At 45.4% G+C, this 19,258-nt stretch overlaps 4 protein-coding genes and 1 long non-coding RNA gene across 9 annotated transcripts; 3 read left to right on the top strand and 2 right to left on the bottom strand.

Moving 5' to 3' along the window:
* Positions 1-1,041: 1,041 nt before the first annotated feature.
* Positions 1,042-8,971, bottom strand: LOC108029473 (growth factor receptor-bound protein 2). Of its 4 annotated transcripts, none has more exons than XM_017101728.3 (6): positions 8,825-8,971; positions 7,958-8,245; positions 3,458-3,555; positions 3,280-3,399; positions 3,053-3,218; positions 1,042-2,860 (listed from the first exon to the last, which is right to left on the bottom strand). In XM_017101728.3, the coding sequence occupies exons 2-6, from the start codon at positions 8,033-8,035 to the stop codon at positions 2,687-2,689; spliced, it is 636 nt and encodes a 211-aa protein (XP_016957217.1). In that variant the 5' UTR covers positions 8,036-8,245; positions 8,825-8,971; the 3' UTR covers positions 1,042-2,686. The 4 variants fall into 4 exon arrangements, with proteins under 4 accessions (XP_016957217.1, XP_016957219.1, XP_016957218.1 ...); XM_017101730.2 differs by having other exon boundaries at positions 8,920-8,969; XM_017101729.3 differs by lacking the exon at positions 8,825-8,971 and adding an exon at positions 8,349-8,453.
* Positions 8,972-8,985: 14 nt separating this feature from the next.
* LOC108029467 (guanylate kinase-associated protein mars) lies at positions 8,986-12,220 on the top strand. Its single transcript, XM_017101718.3, has 2 exons — positions 8,986-10,693; positions 10,745-12,220. The coding sequence occupies exons 1-2, from the start codon at positions 9,169-9,171 to the stop codon at positions 11,992-11,994; spliced, it is 2,775 nt and encodes a 924-aa protein (XP_016957207.1). The 5' UTR covers positions 8,986-9,168; the 3' UTR covers positions 11,995-12,220.
* A 47-nt stretch (positions 12,221-12,267) lies between these two features.
* LOC127011028 (uncharacterized) lies at positions 12,268-13,453 on the bottom strand. Its single transcript, XR_007764034.1, has 2 exons — positions 12,922-13,453; positions 12,268-12,698 (listed from the first exon to the last, which is right to left on the bottom strand). It is a non-coding gene; the product is annotated as an uncharacterized LOC127011028 (long non-coding RNA).
* Positions 12,642-19,258, top strand: LOC108029466 (protein lin-54 homolog). 2 transcript variants are annotated; one of them, XM_017101717.3, is made up of 5 exons: positions 12,642-12,788; positions 15,878-17,331; positions 17,393-18,303; positions 18,434-18,573; positions 18,636-19,258. In XM_017101717.3, the coding sequence occupies exons 1-5, from the start codon at positions 12,764-12,766 to the stop codon at positions 18,959-18,961; spliced, it is 2,856 nt and encodes a 951-aa protein (XP_016957206.1). In that variant the 5' UTR covers positions 12,642-12,763; the 3' UTR covers positions 18,962-19,258. The 2 variants fall into 2 exon arrangements, with proteins under 2 accessions (XP_016957206.1, XP_016957205.1); XM_017101716.3 differs by lacking the exon at positions 12,642-12,788 and adding an exon at positions 15,695-15,816.
* On the top strand, positions 13,464-15,319 carry LOC108029471 (elongation factor Tu, mitochondrial). Its single transcript, XM_017101725.3, has 2 exons — positions 13,464-13,641; positions 13,697-15,319. The coding sequence occupies exon 2, from the start codon at positions 13,726-13,728 to the stop codon at positions 15,193-15,195; it is 1,470 nt and encodes a 489-aa protein (XP_016957214.1). The 5' UTR covers positions 13,464-13,641; positions 13,697-13,725; the 3' UTR covers positions 15,196-15,319.

Here is a 19,258-nt window from a genome sequence, read left to right as displayed (position 1 = left end):
AGATTAAAAAAACAATTAATTAATTTATTTACCAGAAATCCAATAAAGGTACCCCTTTTGACACATAAGCACATAGCTGCAAAAATAGAGTTTTCAAAAGTGGCCCATTAACATCTGGCGCAATATACTTCGGACTGATGAGAGCAAAATTGTTGTTTGGTGGTACTTACTTACGTTGATACTTGAGAAATCACTATGCTACCTTATGCCAGCTGTGAAATGGCCTAAGAGTGGACGTCCCAACATGACAATGATCCGAGACGCACAAGTAAGCACTCGAATGCTTGGATTGCATCACAAGAGATCGTCTCCAGACCTAAACTCTATTGAAAACTCTATTGATGCTAGGAGAGTTGTACCTATTGTAAAACTCAGCTGTGGATGGTGGAAATGATAAATAAAGACTATGATTTTTTGAGATATTTTGGAGTTTTAGTTAAGTTTTTTTAATTTTTAGTAATCACAATTATTTTTATGAGCGGTTAATTTGATGAATTTTCCTAGCTAAAGTGGAGAGCTCAAGCTCACTACTATTTTCATGATCACAGCTGCATTACTGGTGTTCGCTTGCCTATGCTCGGAATTCAGAACTCTTGGCATTTTGGTACGCATTGAATTCCTATCTGTTATGGCTCCCTACTTCTTGTCTCCAAAGATTCAAGAAAGTGTAGAAGGATTTGAGAAACTACTATTCCCACAATGCTGGCGCACTATTGGTGGACTCTATTCCATGCTCTCCCCGGTAGTACAACAGATATTGAGTACCACCGACAGAACAAATATTTTCCCATTATAATTATATAATAAAATATATATATATATATATAATAAATAAAACACATTACCACTAATTGTTCCGTATGCCTTTTTCCCGCTTGGGTCGGCTGTTCCGGGCGTTCATATTGTAACGGGCCTTAGTAAAGATTAAAACCCATGAGATTCGTTAGTATAACAGCGACATACTCTTTATCGTTAAATAAAAACAATGAAAACTATCGATAGCCCCCTGCTCACGCCCTCCCCCAACGAACCGAATTCAAATTTATATATCATAGTTTATTAGATAAATCAGTTTGTTGCTTAAACTACGTCCTCAACTTAACATACCGTATGCAATGCTTCATTTGTGTATTTGCTTTTTAGTTATTATCTAAACCTTGTCATTTGCCTGCTTTATTGTTACGATTAGAATTTAAGTTTAAATATGCGGCAACTACTGGTTCTGGGCCGAGAAATGTTCGCCAACGTCTGCAAATATGCTCAAAAAGTACAAAACTGTCGTGTGTCCAGCTGCTGCCCAATATAAATTGCGGCTTATGTAAACTATGGCCTATCAAAAGTTATTTTTGATGTGTTGTTTCCTTGAGGCATCGTCGTCGTGTTTCTTAGTTTGGTGGATATTAGGAAAATGTATAAATGTATTTGCTTCGATATATATATATAGAGATAAAAAAATAGGCTTAAAATGTTTCGTTTTAGCGTTTTGTTATTGTTTAAAATACTTTATATTGGCAACTCTCATTACATTTGTGTATGCATATAGCTATGTAGTTGAAAACGATGGAACGTGCAACTATTTCGCTTTGCTGATGACAAAAAGGTTTTACACAGCACACTGAACCAATCTAAATATTAGTAGTCATAATTTATAGCACATTGTGATATAGCATCGGTTTGAAACTTTTTACACGTGTCACAAATGTTTCCTTCCGTTTGTTTTTTTCGCCTATAATCGTGTTGGTAATCAGAAGAAGGTTTGCAAACAGTATAAGAAGCAAACAGCTAAATTATTGACAATTTCAAATTTCAAAGTGCGAGGACCGAACTTCATATTATTAAATTGCAGTCGCCGCCGCAAACGTTGCATGTGCAGCCGAGGCCTAATATCGTTAGTTTATATGGAGATACATTTTTAATTATGGATGCGTGCATGTTTGCATGAAGTAACCAGCGATGCAAAAATTAATTTAATTTACATAGTAGGAAATTACCATAATATAATATAAGTTTGTTTTAATTGTCTTCAGCTTTGAGACATTTAGGCAAATGTTTTGTTTTTATAGTAAATTTGTTTTGTTTTCTATGAAACGTGTTAAGCATTAGGTTGGTTGGTAATTCGTTATCATATAATCATAATAATAGGTGTTTATTCGCTTAAAACGCACTCCGTCAAACATCAAATAAACTAAAGAGCACATTAAGGGCAACTCTCAACACTCGTTTCGAAGCACAGTACAAATATTCCTTTATCGAACTTAAATTATATATTTATATCAAAAATCCGTTCGTTTACAATAATAATAGTGCCATCTGGTATGTAGACATACTTGCATAAGCCTATAGCTGCGGTCAAAGTGTAAGCTGTGAGCTTGCTTTCTGTACAGCAAAATGCCAGAGAAAACTCGGATCAAGTGCTCTTTATTCGTCCGCTGCTATGTTTACACAAATAAATGTACATATCTAGTTTTAAGTGTCACTCAGTTGCTATGAAACGATTTCGTAATGGTATCGTAATGTATTGTTTTATCAAAAAACGTCAAAACGTAAAAAATGCAATCGTTTTTAGTGCCTTCTTGCTGTTATTTGCAATTACTGATGATGCTGCCTAACCGTTGAGGGGGAGTGTTGTGTTTTCTGCGATGAAGGGAAGAGGGTGTGGTGGCGTCCCTCCTTAGAAGTTATCTTATTATGAATGATATGGCGTCACATAAGTTGCTGGGAAGATTCCTTTCCTATTGCCGATCTCGCCGTTCCACCAGTTCTCATCGGAGCGGTCTGTGACGGTGATGACATCGCCGCGTCTGAAGTCCAATTCCCCGGATTCCTGTGGCACAAAATCGTACAGCGCCTGCACGAGCATCTGCAATAAGAAATCGGTGGGCATCGTGAATATAATCTAATACTCTTGGCATCGCTGTTTGTTTATAGTTCAAACGGGTGGGCTTCTGCGTGCAAAAGCATGACCTCAATGTGTTACGCGAAATTTGTATTTTTAAAATGAGTCCGTGTGTCTATTCGACAGAAACGTCAGCAAACTGGACAGCACACCCACCTCTTCAGGTATCATATCACGCAATTTGACTTCCTGCGACCGGGATACGCTCGCCGTCCGATGATATTCGACCAGTTCGTTGAGGGAGTTGAACTTGACCACCCAGAGAAAGAATTTGCTTTGGGCGTCGCGCAGAACCTTGAAATGCTGAACACCATCGAGGCATCTGTGCGGCAAGAACATTATTGACTTGTGTTTCATGGAAGGGATCTCGGGAAGAAACTTACTTGACTGATAAGGAGAAATCGCCGGGACTGGATTCGCTGATGCGTATCAAAAAGGCACCTTCGTGCTTGTTTGACAGTAACTTTTCGGCATCGGCACGAGTGATACGTCCATAATACCAACTACAAAGTAAACGACGATTAAATGAGTTTTTATTTAGAGGTTTCGGCTTAAACATACTCGTGATTCTTCATTTCTATGTAATTACTGGGTATGAGGCCTTCTTTCCCATCCAGCTCGGCACGATACCAATTTGAATCATCCTCCATGTTTAATATCTGTAAGACAGGGCTTTTTATAGCGTATTGTCAAAAAATAATGAAACTTGTTTATACTTGGAGGTATAAAGACTTTGAAAACGAATTTGGTTTATGCCGTTGGTAGTAGTTTATTATGACATCGCTTAATTATTTGATGTAAGTCAGTCAACTGAGCATAGATCTTTTAATAGGCTTCCAAAATCACGGTTGATTTTTTAATAACTAAACATGGGACAAAAAGTCACGAGTGACGCCTTTTAAGAGTGTTAATAAATTGATTATAACCACGATTTTAGTCAGATTTAACGCCATTAAATCTTGTTTGCCGGTCGCTTATACACCAAATACAAAATAAAAAGCTCGACATCCAAAAGGCTTTGTAAGAACCTGCTTCTGATGTTCCATTTTAAAGGCCGCACCCCTTTAATCGCGCCAGACAATGGGGATCAATCGAAACATTTTTCCCCTTTGTTTATTGGAGACTGGCCCGATTCCCCAGAGATTTTGATAAAAAATGTTCAATTGTTTGTTGATTGAGACTCCCAAAAGTGTGTCAGGGCGCAATCAGCGGCAGGCAATGAAGAGAGGCTTACGTCTTGGGAAACATGGCTACTATCTGCCCGATTCTCATATCTGTTTCTTGCGAACCGCTAAAAATAAACAAGCATTATGGCTGACATGTGATAAGAATGTTAAGTGAAACGGAGCTCGCCCAGTGCGAGTTTCACTTTTGGGTGTCTAATGGACTTTTTCCTAGCTGCTTATTCGTTTGACCATCCCGCGTGCCAATGACACAATAAGCAGTATACGTAATCGCAGTTGTTATGGTTTCGTTCATCTGACGGAAAAGGCCTCCAAGTTTGCTTATCCACTGGGAATTCCCGTATTCGAGAGTGCTGGCTGAGTGTGTTGACTTCGACCTCCTCGCGCTTGTATTTCGGGCCAGGAACTCTTCGCCACCAAATGCGTGCTTATCTCTAAGCATTTCTTTCGTTTTTCGCCAGCAGATTTTTCATTGAGTAACCGAGTTATTTGGCAGGTTTGTGTAGGTTTCCCAAAAGGTACGTTCGTCAAGTTACAATAATGGAATGACATTCAAATGAGTCACTAGGCCCCTGTTGCTACTGAGTAGTTAAGGGGTTGTCGGAAACAGATGCAAGATTTTCTGCGTCATCGGTAACTTCCCCGTTAATGCTACACCGACTTAGTAAAATATTTAGATGGACGGGAAAATTCATGGGGTTGTTGGGTATGAATTCCTTCGGTTTCCTTATCTCAAGAGTAATTTCCGACCGATCGTATTGTTTAAAACAGTGTACATTAAAGAATAAGACATGGAAAGCCCAGCTAAGCCCAATTAATAGATATTTCAAAGTAGAGTCCAGCTTGTGTTTTTTATACCCTTGAAGAGGGTATAATGATTTCAGTCATAAGTTTGCAACGCAAAGGAAGGAAACGTTTCCGACCCCATAAGTATATATATTCTTGATCAGCGTCACAAGACGAGTCGTTCTAGCCATGTCCGTCTGTCCGTCCGTTTCTACGCAAAACTAGTCTCTCTCTAGGGCTGAAACATTCCCAAGAGTCTCCATTCTATTGCAGGTAGTATACATATAAGTTGAAACCAGCCGGATCAGACAACTATATCTTATAGATCCCATAGGAACTATCGGGGAAAAAATTTAAAAAAAAGTATATCTTCGGTGTTTTTTAACATATACCTTTCTAAGCTTGGATATAACGTTTTTAAATAAGTTCTGAACTTCGAATTAAATTTTATCAAAATCGGATGACTATATCATATAGCTGCCATAGGCACGATCTGAAAATTAGTCGGAAAACATAAAATAAAAATTATATCTTTGGTGTTTTTTAACATATAACCTTTTGAGCTTGAAAATAACATTTTTTAATTAGTTCTGAATTTCGAATCAAATTTTATTAAAATCGGACACTTATATCATATAGTTGCTATAGGAACAATCGGATAATTGGTGGCAAATAATGTGAAACCAATTATAGCTTTGGAGCTTTTTAAGATATTATCTTATAATATTGGGAATATAAATTTTTATACTTTTGAGAATTTCGAATTCAAATTAATAGAATTATTGATTATTTTTTATAACTGCAAGGGTATACAAACTTCGGCTTGCCGAAGTTAACTTCTTTTCTTGTTTTGGTTAAGATTTCGCACGTCGGATTTTGAGAGCGGTTCGGGGGTGGTGGGCGTCAGAGTCGATGCCAGCTTATGTAAAACTCAATTATTGTTTTCACTGTTAGCAGTGGCAGTGGATTTGCCCGCTCAGCTGGATCTGTCCCGACTAATTGGCATAGCTCCATAGTTCTAGACACCCCCACAACCGATCCCACCCGCATCTGTCACCCAGACATTGTTCATTGTATATTTATTTATTTTTAGCTTGTTTCATTCATTGAAAGCAGTCCGCCGAGAACATTTCCACGGATTCGTAGTCTATTACAGAAAGTTTTCTCGCGGCCCTACACACAGAGAAATTTAAGGGGCAATCTGTGCAGTCGTTACGGTTTTCACCTAAGCATGCGGAAGGAAAACTGCACTGATTCTGATTATACTAAAAATTCTAATAAAATCAACCGTGTTATTCTGACAAATAACAGCAGTACTAGTACAAGCCCACTTGAAAACATTTTCAGGGGTAACTTTAAGTATTTCAGTGCCTGTGCCTGGCTGTTGGATAATGCATAAATATTTCACGGCGCTCTAGGAAAGCTGGCACGTAGTGGCCATGAGTGTTATTATCAATTGTTTATTCTCGTATGCTTATGTAATTACTAGAGAAAAATTCTATTGTAGGTTCGGATTCGGGTTCAACGCTGAAAAGTGTCAAAGCGGCACGAACGTTCACTTTTGTTGTTTTTGCGACCAGCGAAAGTTAAACCTGGAATCCCATTTCGCCCATCGTTCTGACAAAACTTGGTTTTTTTTGGTGTCCCACAAAGCCGTTACAACTCGAGGTGTAGTTCCCAGAAAACTAAATCCAAATATCCAAGAAATATCTGCTGCTCTGAAAACCAGTTTCTGGAGAGAGGCGAATGATGATTCACGGGCTGGGTCCTCTATCGCTGTGTCTGTGCGATTCGTGGATTGGAAATCTTTTCAGATAAGGCCATCGAGTGACTAAGCGAGGCAAACAAATGCGGCCGAAGTTCGAACTGGGGCCCATATCTGCGACGGGATTAGCTTGCACCTCTGGGTGCCTCTATCCCGGACCGGTAATGGCCGGCAAGACAGTTGGGTTAAACGAACGGCTCTTATCAGTGGGGATGTTTATTGACTGATAAGCCGCACTAGGGAGGAAGTTCCTCGACAGCTCTCCTAGGCGTAGGCTCTCTAATGGGCGAGAGCAACGCACATACTTGACCTTCGGGGAGCGATAACGAAGCTTCTTCGGCGAGTCATTGACACCATCAATCAGCCGCAGCCGCACAGCATATGGAAAAATGCAAAAGGGAAAAAACCTGCCACAGGCCTGGGTTCCTGCTGTGACTAACCTACGACAAGGTAGACACACAGCAACGAAAATCAGCTTACAGCGCGCCCTGGCAACAAGAAACCGGAAAATTCGCCAGCCAAAACAAAGGGTTTGGCCTAGGACAGCCAGCACAAACACCTGGAAGGAAGGCAACTGCGAAAGAGATCGAATCGCAGCCTGGCTGCTGCCTTTTTGTTTGCCAGAAAAGAAAACCCACCGAGCTCAGATCGGATGTGCCCTCAAAAGCTGAATTGGCTGCGGAGAATCATATCACCTGAATGATAAAGCAAGCAATGCAAAATATATGTTAGAGTACAAATAAACACGAAACATTAAATAATACATATAAACAATGTGTTATACAAGCTATTAATGAGTGGTTAGGCCATGTGGGCCATGTCCCCGTTGACAACTATATAACTTTCGGTTATTAAGGAAAGGAAGTTAGCATCGGCAAATCAAAGTTTGTGTTTTTCTTAGTTAACATGGAACATACAGAGTCGTACCCTCCTATAAGTTAGAACTTGACCTGCACTCCCATGTCTTCACATTTCCAATATTATTTGGGGTTCTATATGCACTGTGCTTTTAGGCAGGCGGAAAAGGAGTGGAACGAATGTAGTCATAGGAGTTTGCTAGGTTCTGTGAGGGCATTTGAGCCACGGTGAGTCATTAGTCGCAATCCTTTAGTGCCTTTTGCGGATGCACCTTTTGAACCGCCCCTGCCAGCCCTTACTAGTGTGCCTCCACTCGAGTTCGTCGGAATGCATGTAGCAGCAAAATCCGTCTGGCCCGGGATGTGGGTTAAGCCAACGACCTGGAGCAACTGCATCGCGGCGGATTATGCATGCAGGTCCTGCCCCGCCCCACGTAGTCCATGAATAGATCCAGATACTACTACTCACCTTTAGGATCTGAGTTTTGCGAAAACTCAGCTCGTCGTCGGCCGTCGCGGAGAAATCGTGTTTGGCAATCGCTTCCATTTTGTGATTAGAGCTGCTGTGTTGTGCGCAATTAGAGGACGCTTTTGGAGTTTATTTTAAATTTAGTTGTGGTTTTAGTTTCAGATTTAGTTTTATCAGCCTTGATGCACCACACACACACACAGACACAGGCAGGCACTCGCACTGCACAGCACACACGGGCAGGTTGGAATTCTCTCCTGGCTCTCCGCGCTCTCTCACTCACTGGTGCTGTGGAAATGGAAACGAAGCGAATCCGTGATTAGTTGGCGCACATATATAAACAATAAATCATGCATATTCGGCAGCGCGCTGTTTGGGTTAATAATAATACATTTCTCGGGCGGAGGCGAGTAGGGAAAAGCGATTAAAAATACACCGACGACTGCGACGTTTCCAGGCGGAGCGGCAACAGAGAATGAGCCGCTCTCTCGCTCGCTCTCCCCTCGCTGTGCGGGTGTGCGTGCGTGTGTAGCGTGACAGCGTTGCCAGCAGCTTGCAATTTGTAAATTCGGGGAAAATCAGGTACCGCAAAGGAACTAAACGATGGCCTGCGAAGGCTTGTTTTACGGTCTTCCCTATTTCAAATTATCTTCAATGGCCGCCTAGGGGCATAAAAATAATTCGGCAATCTAGGGCGTGGGTGCTTGCTGTTGGCAATGCCACCGCGCTGACGTTGTTGTTTGTTTTATTTTTTGTAACCCCAATAAACACATACACCCGCACACGCGGCTCTTGTATTCATATATGTACAAGTTTCGTCGAGTTATTTGGCGCTTTTCACATTCGCAGATAGACAGCTAAGCTCACTGTTTTAAGGGCTGGGCACATCAAGCTTGAAGGACACTTATTAGGCACGGGCGCGGGCGGTTTAACATATTATTACTGTTAAATTTGTAATTCACTTTTATTTTCATAGCAGCGTGGCCGTGGCTGGGTCGCTTAAATTCACCGTGGAGACATTTTGCCTCCAATACCAAAACGGTAATGTACCGTTCGCGGCCGCATGGTATTTGCCGTTGACTTTCGCCTGGTCACACCGCAGGACGCTTCGCCATTTTATTTTAAATTAAAAGATAGGAGACGCTTCGCCGGAATACTCAGCACTACTATTCAATTCCAACAGGGTACTTTCGCACGTCAGAATAGTCGCCATGCAGCGCCACAAGGAACTGTACAAGGAGCAATCGCTGGTTCTGAGCCCGCGCAACCATTGCCAGGAGAACCGAAATCGGTTGCAAGCAGCGCGCGCCAAAAAGCGGGAGGATTGTTTTTACCAGAACCGCATCATCAGTGTGAGTCCCACGCCCGGCAAAAAGAAGCCATGTGTGGCGGTCCAAGAGGCTGTCTCCCAGGAGAACGTGGTTCCTGGCCTGCAGGGTCAACAGCACCCTGAGCCGGAAAAGAAGGACGTATTGGAGAAGCCACCGCAACCAACCGCAAAACCCACTCGCCAGTCTGTATTCCTTAAGCGCTACACGGAATGGAAGAACGCGAGGAGCAAGGAGCATAAGACACGGGAGCAATCGCGTCGGGGGGCAGCTATTAGAGCGCCTCCTGTCAATCAATCAAAAGCCTTTCCCAAGTCAGAAACATTCCGAGTTCCCGACAACCTGGCTACTACCAAGCAGAAGGAGGCAGTTGTGCTCCAGCCGAGCAAGCGTTGTTCGCTCTACGTGATTGCCAATCCCGTAAACAACATTAAGGGAAAGGCGTCCGCAGCCACCTATTCATCAAATTCAGCTTCTTCGGTTATCAAGCCGATGTCTGCAGCTCTCCTTGTTGGCAAGACAGCGCCCGCTGCACCTCCTTCCAAAAATGTGACTTCAGCTCCTGCAGCAAAACCAGTGACTGCCGCTTTGAAGAGGCAGAAGGCAACTCCTGCTACAAAGCCAAGTGCTCCCCGTCAGACCACGAATCCGGTAGCTTTAGCCAGGCAGAAAGCAGCTGCTCGACCCCTTCCCACTGCCAGTGGCAATACCAGGGACAGGATGGCAGCATCTGAAGCCAAGAATAACAATAAAGTAAAAACGGACCCAGTGCGGCCACAACCTTCAGGAACCAGCTTGAAAGCAAGAGTTCCTGCGTCTACGGTGCCAAGAGTAGCTAGACTGGCAAATGTGATGTGTCAGCCGTTCGATAAACCTTCTGTAAGCAGAGCGCCGGTTACAGATCGGGCGAACGTGGTGAAGCCGCAATCCATTCGTGGCGGAGGTGGTGCCGTTGGAAAATTTAAGGACTCGTCCGGAGTTGCCAGAAAAACTGTTGGTAATTCCATGCGTATGAAGGCCATCAATCAGAAAAAACAGTACACAAAGCTGCAGGACAACGTCAAAAAGCTTCCTCAGCTCAAAGCAGAGTTGCTGCAGGCAGCTACACTTGAGATACCGCCACTCACGCCGCTGGAGGAGATCCCCTTCCTCGACCATGCCACATCCACCCAGTGCAAGACCAATAAAAGCAGCAGCAATCTTCTGGAGGCTTTTGGTGACATCTTGCTGAGTCCGGTGGCACCGGCTCAAAATGCGGAAGATAGTACAGTCAAGAGGCAATTGTTGCCGGCGGATGAGGCCGAACTGCCAGCTCCGGTGGCAAAGAAAAAATTCGACTTCTCGCGTTACTCTGTGGCTAACTCACCAGCGGAGGACTCTCTAATCTTAGATTCCCAACAGTCGACCCGTAAGTATATATGCATTCCTTCTATAAACAAATTATCACATTCCGTTACAGTTAAGAAAATTGTCGGAGATTCTACTTTGGTGCCAGAAACGGAGAAGACACCTCCACGCCGTGAGTCCAACGGAATGCCGAACTATCTTAGCCCGTTTGTGAGCGTCTCCCGCGGGAAGGTAAACTCTCGCTGCGAAAAGGAAAAGCGGAACAGTTTCTACCTGTCCGACGAGGAGTCGCCGTTGGAAGTTCGCCGTGCCATCGAGTCCGTTCTGTACTTCAGGCTACAGCTGGAGAATGAGATCGCGCGACTCCAAACCCTGTGCAGCGAATGGGAGGCGTATAGCAAGCAAAACGAGGAACTTTTGCGGGAAACGGGGGGCATAGATATGATAAACGTGACCATCGGGCAGACACGGCTGTTAACCACTAAAAAAATGATGCAATTTAGCGGTCTGATCGATCGTTGCGAGGCCGGCGCCACAGGCAAGAACCGCCAACCAAACGATGGAAGCGAAGACACAAAGCCGGTACAGGCGGAGGATCTGGAGGGATGGTGGGACATGTTGCGCCTGCAGAGCGAGAACGTGGACAAGCGATTCGAAAATTTGAAGCGTTGGAAGGCCAACGACTGGCACGATCCGGATGCATTGGCTGAGGAACCCATTCAGCCAAAGCCGAAGCCTAAGATTAATCGCAACATGAAGGTCAAGTCAAAGGCCAAGCCATCCAGCAATCTGAAGCAGTTTCTGCGCAAAGCCCATGCCAATTTAAAAAAGAAGGTTGAGGAGCCGCCGATGGATGACGGCGCTCCTTCGACTTCCTCGCGAGTCAGCTCGCCACGGGTAATTGTGGTTCGTAATCGTAGGTCCTTTTCGCCTGCTCGCACTGTTCTCCGTATGTCCAGCGGTGAGGGACGTCAATCCATTGCGCCAAATGCGCTTCTGAAATCAGCTATTCTTGCGGCCGCCGAGCAGAATGCGACCAAGACACCGCCGCCACAAACGCGAACCTCCATCCTTAAAACGCCGGGAACTATAAAACGGCAGAGCCGAGCCGTCCTCTTCAGTGCCAAGAAGAGCGTACGCCGCTTCCAGTTCACCTACGAGGAGGGCAACCTTAGCAACGACGAGACGTTGGGCGCCGACAAGCTGGAAGATTGTGAGGAAGATATGTCGCTGGAGGCTTCCTCGGAACGTCGATCCATTGAGCAGGATCCAGAAACGGATCAAGCCAATGGAAAAACCCCTCGCACTTATACTCTGCGCAACCGGCGAGTGAATCTGCGTCCTTCGTCAGAGTTCATGTAGGGTTGGGCTTATGTATAGAATTGTTTATATTTGTAGTCCTTAGTTTAATTTTATTACGGAGAGCCATTAGGTGTTAATTGTTCAAGATGTTTAAATGTATAATTGACTCTTTAAATATTCGATGTTAACGTTTTGTGAAAATTTAATCGTCTTAGTTCTCATAAGTTTTCCAAAATATCTTGATATATGTAGTTTACACAACAAAATCAATAAACCATGAATTAAATATGTTTTTGCATTCTTGTTTTTTAAAGTAAAGTAACTTCAAATAAATTTTGAATTTTTTTTTTTTAAATTCCAAAAATGCCGGATTAAGTCCCTACTAAGCGTTATTCATGCCATTCACAGTAAGAGGGAGCAGTATTTTAAGGTATTTTTCAGTATTAATCCAAAACATATTAGTATATTAGTGCCTGTACCGCGGTATACTTTAACGGTTGCGCTACGGTCCCACCCTGATTCATAATTGTACAAAAGTAAACTCGACGGCAATTTAAATTTAATTTTGAATTTGACGTCGCGTTTTGATTGTAAATACGCAGATAAGGCCGCCCATTGAAAGTGCAAATAGCAGTGGTATCACGACGTCCACCGCAGTGACTATCATCTCGACCGTTTCGTTCGCCCGCGACGCCCTTTGAGTTCAACGCATTCATATTTCCAAGTGCAGATTTACTTTGTGCTTTGCCCGCAGTGACCGCGCGCTGAAATCAAAGGATAATACATTTCTCCATACGTTGCAGCGCAGGATACGCAAAAAGGACCAGATATGGACACCAGTGGCGTCAATTTGGGTGAGACTTCATTGTTTCGTATTTCAAATTGAATTTTCAACCTCTGGTACAGCGTGTACTTGCCATGGCAGTTATCCGTTCGCTGGCGCGCAAATGGTGCCTACTCATTTGTGGCCGCCTTACGCTATTTTACCTCTCTGTCCAGCAACCTTCAAGCGGATTTACGTATTATTTTCTGCTTTATATTTGCGAATATTTACAAATCGCCCGGAATTTAGATTTTTCGTAAGGTTTTGCACTCTGCTGACGAAACGAAAAGTGCTTTTAACACTCTGGGAACATCCCATTGAGCTGCGTTGCCAGATGGTGTCTCACACATATAGGAATGTGCTTGTTTGTGTTGGTGTATTTGTGGGGTACAGTCTTGGGGGCAATTGTTGTTCTGCAATGAAATGTGCAAAACGCACAATTGCAGGACTGGCAGCCCCTTAACTTTGTCGAAATGATGTAAACAAGTCATTTGAAGAATATTAACTGCGCTGCACTGATGAGGTGGATGTTGAATAGGTGGCAGAAACGCGCACAAAATAATAACGTCAACCCGGGCTGCCACCCCTTTTCAAGTTCTTACGCAAAATGGGCCGAGTCCAAAAATTATATTACATTTTTAAATAAATAATCAAAATGGTTTGTTATATGTTTATTGAACAGTTTTACGAAATATATAAACGTAAAAACTATTCTTAGTAAAATGTTATCGATATCGATGTGCTGCCCATCGAAAAACCATCACGGAGTGGCAGCTCTGGTGAACAGCACATTTCAGGGTTTACGCAATTTCTCGAGCCCCAAGATTTTCCTCGACCTGTGAAAAGGCCATTTGCCCCCTGCCAGGACAGCTAAATCTACACCTGTAAGTGCTCCTGCGTTAGACCCTTTATAACGTCTTTGTTAACCTAAGTCTTCAGTTAAAAGTGCTAAGAGAAAGCCCAGAAAGATGTCACACGCATTTGCCGCCGTCGTCTGCCGGTCCGCCACATCCATGTCTATGGCCCTGCGCTGCAGTCGGCGAGCCATGAGCTCTACGAGATTGCTGCGCCTGGCGGGTGCTACTGCCTCCTCCACTGCCTGCAAGGATTGGCAGCGCAACGGAATACTATCTGCACCCAGGACCGGAAACGTGCAGCAGTACCTCCGCCAGTATGCCAACGAGAAAAAGGTTTTCGAGCGAACCAAGCCTCACTGCAATGTGGGCACCATCGGCCATGTCGATCACGGCAAGACCACACTGACGGCGGCCATTACCAAGGTGCTGGCCGACAAGCAGCTGGCCGAAAGCAAGAAGTACAACGAGATCGACAATGCGCCCGAGGAGAAGGCCCGCGGCATCACCATCAATGTGGCCCACGTGGAGTATCAGACGGAGACCCGCCACTACGGCCACACAGACTGTCCCGGACATGCGGATTACATCAAAAACATGATCACTGGCACCGCCCAGATGGATGGAGCCATTCTCGTGGTGGCTGCCACCGATGGCGCCATGCCCCAGACCCGTGAGCACATGCTGCTGGCAAAGCAGATCGGCATCGATCACATAGTGGTGTTCATCAACAAGGTGGACGCCGCCGATCAGGAGATGGTCGATCTGGTGGAGATGGAAATACGCGAGTTGCTCACCGAGATGGGCTACGATGGCGACAAGATCCCCGTGGTGAAGGGTTCGGCGCTGTGCGCCCTAGAGGACAAGAGCCCCGAGATCGGCAAGGAGGCGATCCTCAAGCTGCTGCAGGAGGTGGATAGCTTTATCCCCACGCCAGTGCGTGAGTTAGACAAACCGTTCCTGCTGCCTGTGGAGAATGTTTACTCGATCCCCGGACGCGGCACCGTCGTCACAGGCCGCCTTGAGCGTGGAGTGGTTAAGAAGGGCATGGAGTGCGAGTTCGTGGGCTACAACAAGGTCCTCAAGTCGACGGTGACGGGCGTTGAGATGTTCCACCAGATCCTGGAGGAGGCCCAGGCAGGCGATCAGCTGGGAGCGCTGGTGCGAGGCGTTAAGCGGGACGACATTAAGCGTGGCATGGTCATGTGCAAACCGGGCAGTGTGAAGGCTCTCGACCAGCTGGAAGCCCAGGTGTACATCCTGTCCAAGGAGGAGGGCGGCCGGACTAAGCCCTTCATGTCCTTCATACAACTGCAGATGTTCTCACGCACCTGGGATTGCGCCGTCCAGGTGCAGATCCCTGACAAGGAGATGGTTATGCCTGGCGAGGACACCAAACTAATCCTGCGCCTCATCCGCCCCATGGTCTTGGAGCAGGGACAGCGCTTTACATTGCGCGACGGAAATTTGACTCTGGGTACCGGCGTCGTCACAAACACCATGCCCGCCTTGACTGAATCGCAGCGAAACGAGCTGACGGAGGGCAAGAAGGCGCGCGAGAAGAAGGTGGCGGCCAAGAAGTAGAGCTCCGTAACGTTGTCAGTCATTAACTAAAACCATATTCTTAAGCAATTTTTATGCATATTGTATAAGTTGTTGGCGCTCCAATCACAATCGAGACAAATTAAAACAAACCATTAAAAAGAGACTGCCATCGAGATTATCAGGGAGGAAACCATGAAAACCTGGGGTACCTAATCTCACACATTGGATGTTTTATAAAATCCTTTAAGATTTTTGAGCATTTAGTCTGAGGCCAACAAAAAGTAGAGATTTTTGACGACTGTAGTGTTTGGAGTATGCTCGATTTCCAGCATGTTTTGTTTATGGGACAATTGGGTGCAATTTTGACACAATTTGCGAATTGCAAAGTCTTATGAGAGGTACTAGGTTCGCATTTGATCTAAAGCTCCTCTGCATGTTAAATTCAGCCGCCTAAACGGGAAGGTATCCCTAACAGACATCTGTGATATCGAAATAGATACTGTTCCAAAGACTGATAGCCGATAGACCTAAACCGATTAAAAACTTGACGCTATCCAACACTGCTGCAACCGCCTTGAGCGCAGCTGATGATAAAGAACATTTTGAAATTGAATTGAAATTTGACAAAAATGAATACTTACCACGTAGAGTATTTGTCGGGTACATTTAAGCAGCGAAAACTACAATTCGCAATGTGAGTAATACCTGTTTCTGCCCGCAGATTCCCTGGACGACACGGAACCGTTGCCCGAGCTGAGTTTTGAGGACTTTTTGGAGCCAACGTCGGACAAGAGCTCCCAACACATGGAAATCGACGCCCTGGACACGGACGACGAAGACGCCGACGGTAATGAGTTGGCTGATCCTGCCAACGACTCCCTAAACACGCCGCAGTTCAAGAGGAACGTGGTACACATACTGGAGGACAAACGGTTGTCTTCGCCCGGAGTAACCGTCTTGAAGTCGCACGCCATCAAAGTAGTGACCACCGGAGGCACATCGCCGGTCAAGTCGCAAGTTTCGGACGTTAAAATTTTGAACAAGCTAAAACCGATACCCAGTAATTCCGTTAAGATAGGCAACACCACCATACAAACTACGTCAACACCAGGGAGCATCACCAAGACCCTCAGCAATTTGACCCAGATCAAGACGAAAGATGGTCAGGTAATCTTCGTCCAGAAGTCTGTACCTGGAACACAAAGCAGTGCCACGGTGGCCGGGTCACCAGGCGGGGGAATACGTCGCGTCGTTGCGCCGTCTAGCATCCAAAAGGCAGTCCTTTCCAAGGGAGTGGCCTTGGCGAGCACTGGTCTGGTCAAGGCGGCTGTGCCGGGAAAAGTAGGTACCTCCACCACGCCTATAACCATCAAAGGCATTACACCGCTGGCCGGAGGCAGTGCCAAGGCGGGGACTTCCGGCACCTCATCTAAAACATCTACGCCCTTGGCACAGCCCACTAAAATCCAGGTGGTGCGCAATGCCGACGGGAAGATCATTAAGATTAATCAGTGTGGTTCCTCGCTGCTATTGAATTCCAAACTGCCAGGAACTACAGGCACCCCGGGAAGCTCAGCCGTCAGTACCGTCAAACTATCGCCCTCCACGGGAAATGTGGTGCTAAGCAAACCCGTTGGCCAAGTAGTGGTCAAGACAGCAGCTCCTGCAAAGCAAGTTTCAGCCACGTCGAGCTCAATTGCCAGTACGGCCACAAACGCAACACCCGGCAAGATGTTAGTTCAAAGTGGGGGCAAACAGGTCCTTGTGCCCAGCAAGAACATAATTAAGCTGTCACCGAACGCTGGAGCCACCAGTTCCTTGACCAACACGGCTGGAGGACAGACAGCTTCTCCCACCAGCGGATTGCATGCTATCCAGCTCCCCGGCAAGGGCGGAGTACAATATGTACGCGTGCTGACCAACAACAAGAGTGCTCCCTTAACGAGTGCAACAGTGGCTATGCCAAAGACCATGCAAGCCCATAAGGTCACAGTGGTGCGGTCTCCAGCTGCTACTAGCACACCTGCCACATCTACTCCGACATCCGCTGCAGCAGCTCCAGGAACAGCAGCTCCAAAGGCAAACACTTCAGTGGGAAGCACCAACAAAATTGTAATGCGTACAACAGGAGGCAGCATTGTGCCTCTGCCCTCAATGCAAACTTTGGTCTCCAAGGTGAGTATTACAGCACTAATGCCTATCTAGGACTCTCTTAACTTTATTTCTCCCTTTGCAGCGATCAATGGGTACCAGCACGGGAGCCAACACAAACACCTCCAAGCCAGCCAGTGCGGTCAACAGTAGCAGCGGCGGTAGTCCCAGTGGCAGCCAGGAGTCGCCTCGCAAGCATCGACTTACTGATCTCAACATGCAGATCAAGCATTTGACCTCCGCCAGCAGTGATGGCAGCGACAGTAGCGATACGGGTCCGGAGGCGAAGAAGCCGCGCTACGTGATCACCATGCAGCAAGGAGCACAACAGCCAGCGCAAAAGCTTATCAATCGGCCAACGAACGTGCAGCGTGTGGTGGCTAGCAACACCAGTCCCAATGCCCCAAAGAAAATTTACAACTTTGTCAAATCGACGGGAACCAACGGGGTGAAGTACATGATTTGTAACTCGGGTGTGCCCCAATCATCGACCAGTGCCATGCGACGAGGTTACACCGGGTATGTGGACAACAAGTTGCGGCGAACGCTCTCCATTTCCTCGCAGCAGCATCGTTTTAAGCAGATGATTCCCCAGCAGCAGACCAAGCACCTGCAACTTCAGGCGCAGGCCAAGCAAAGGATAAGACAGCAACAGCTGCAGATTCCACCCCAATCGGTGTCAAAAAAGATGGAACCAAAGCTTCCAACACAGACTTCAATTCAAAAGCAAACTATTCCCGCTAAACCTCTCTTTGACATCCTAAAGCCCCCTGTAACAGGGGTTGCAGGCGCCAACGATGCACTGGGTATGACTTCGCGACGGAAGCACTGCAACTGCAGCAAGTCACAGTGTTTAAAGCTTTACTGCGACTGCTTCGCCAATGGCGAGTTTTGTCAGGATTGTACGTGCAAGGATTGCTTCAATAATCTTGACTACGAGGTCGAGCGGGAGCGAGCTATCCGGAGTTGCCTTGATCGAAATCCAAGCGCCTTCAAGTAAGTTTTTTTTGGAGGGAACTACGGTACCCTTAGTTTTTAACCACAGTGCTTGATGGCTTGTTTTGGGGCTCAAAAAATATATTTTCTTATGATTTTATGTTTAACCCATTCTTTATATACCGAACAGACCCAAAATTACGGCCCCAAATTCAGGTGACATGCGTTTGCATAACAAAGGTTGCAATTGCAAAAGATCAGGATGTCTTAAAAATTATTGCGAATGCTACGAGGCAAAGATTCCCTGCACCAGCATTTGTAAATGCGTGGGTAAGTGAAACATAAAAAGCCGCATTATCTTGATCAAACTAAACAAAAACCAAACCATGCAGGTTGTCGGAACATGGAGGACCGTCCGGATGTGGATATGGACTCTTTGGACGGCTTGATCGGATGTAAGGATTCAAAAAAGGACAAGGCGAATGAGAAGCAATCGCACGAAAACCGCTCAAATATGTACTTTACGGACGACGTCATCGAGGCAACCATCATGTGCATGATATCGCGAATTGTAATGCACGAGAAACAGAACATGCCGGTCGAGGAAACGGAGCGCGAAGTGATGGAGGAACTGGGCGAAAGCCTTAACCAGATCATAACCTTTGCCAAGGAAAAGCACGACACTTCTCAGCTAGATGAGTCCAAGGCCACTTCCTAGGGCTGCACATTTAGTCACACATGAATTAGTTTTTAAGTTCAAAGCGTTCTTGACCTTTTTTCCCACTCCATTATAATTTTGGCTTTCTAAAAGTTGACCTTAATGTAAAGTGTACCATTTTAAAATAATCTAAACACAAAATGTATATACCATACATAGCAGATTTCAGATATATGACGATTTTATTTCGAAGCGACCATGACTCGCACATTTTAACTTTAATTGATTGTGTTATAAACTTTTCTTGAATTGAATGTAAATAATATAGACCCTCAATAAAATTTATTGTCCCCTTAA

Source organism: Drosophila biarmipes, chromosome 2R (assembly GCF_025231255.1).
Source record: "Drosophila biarmipes strain raj3 chromosome 2R, RU_DBia_V1.1, whole genome shotgun sequence".
NCBI classification, from domain to species: Eukaryota; Metazoa; Arthropoda; class Insecta; order Diptera; family Drosophilidae; genus Drosophila; species Drosophila biarmipes.
This window is presented reverse-complemented; position numbering and strand designations above follow the sequence as displayed.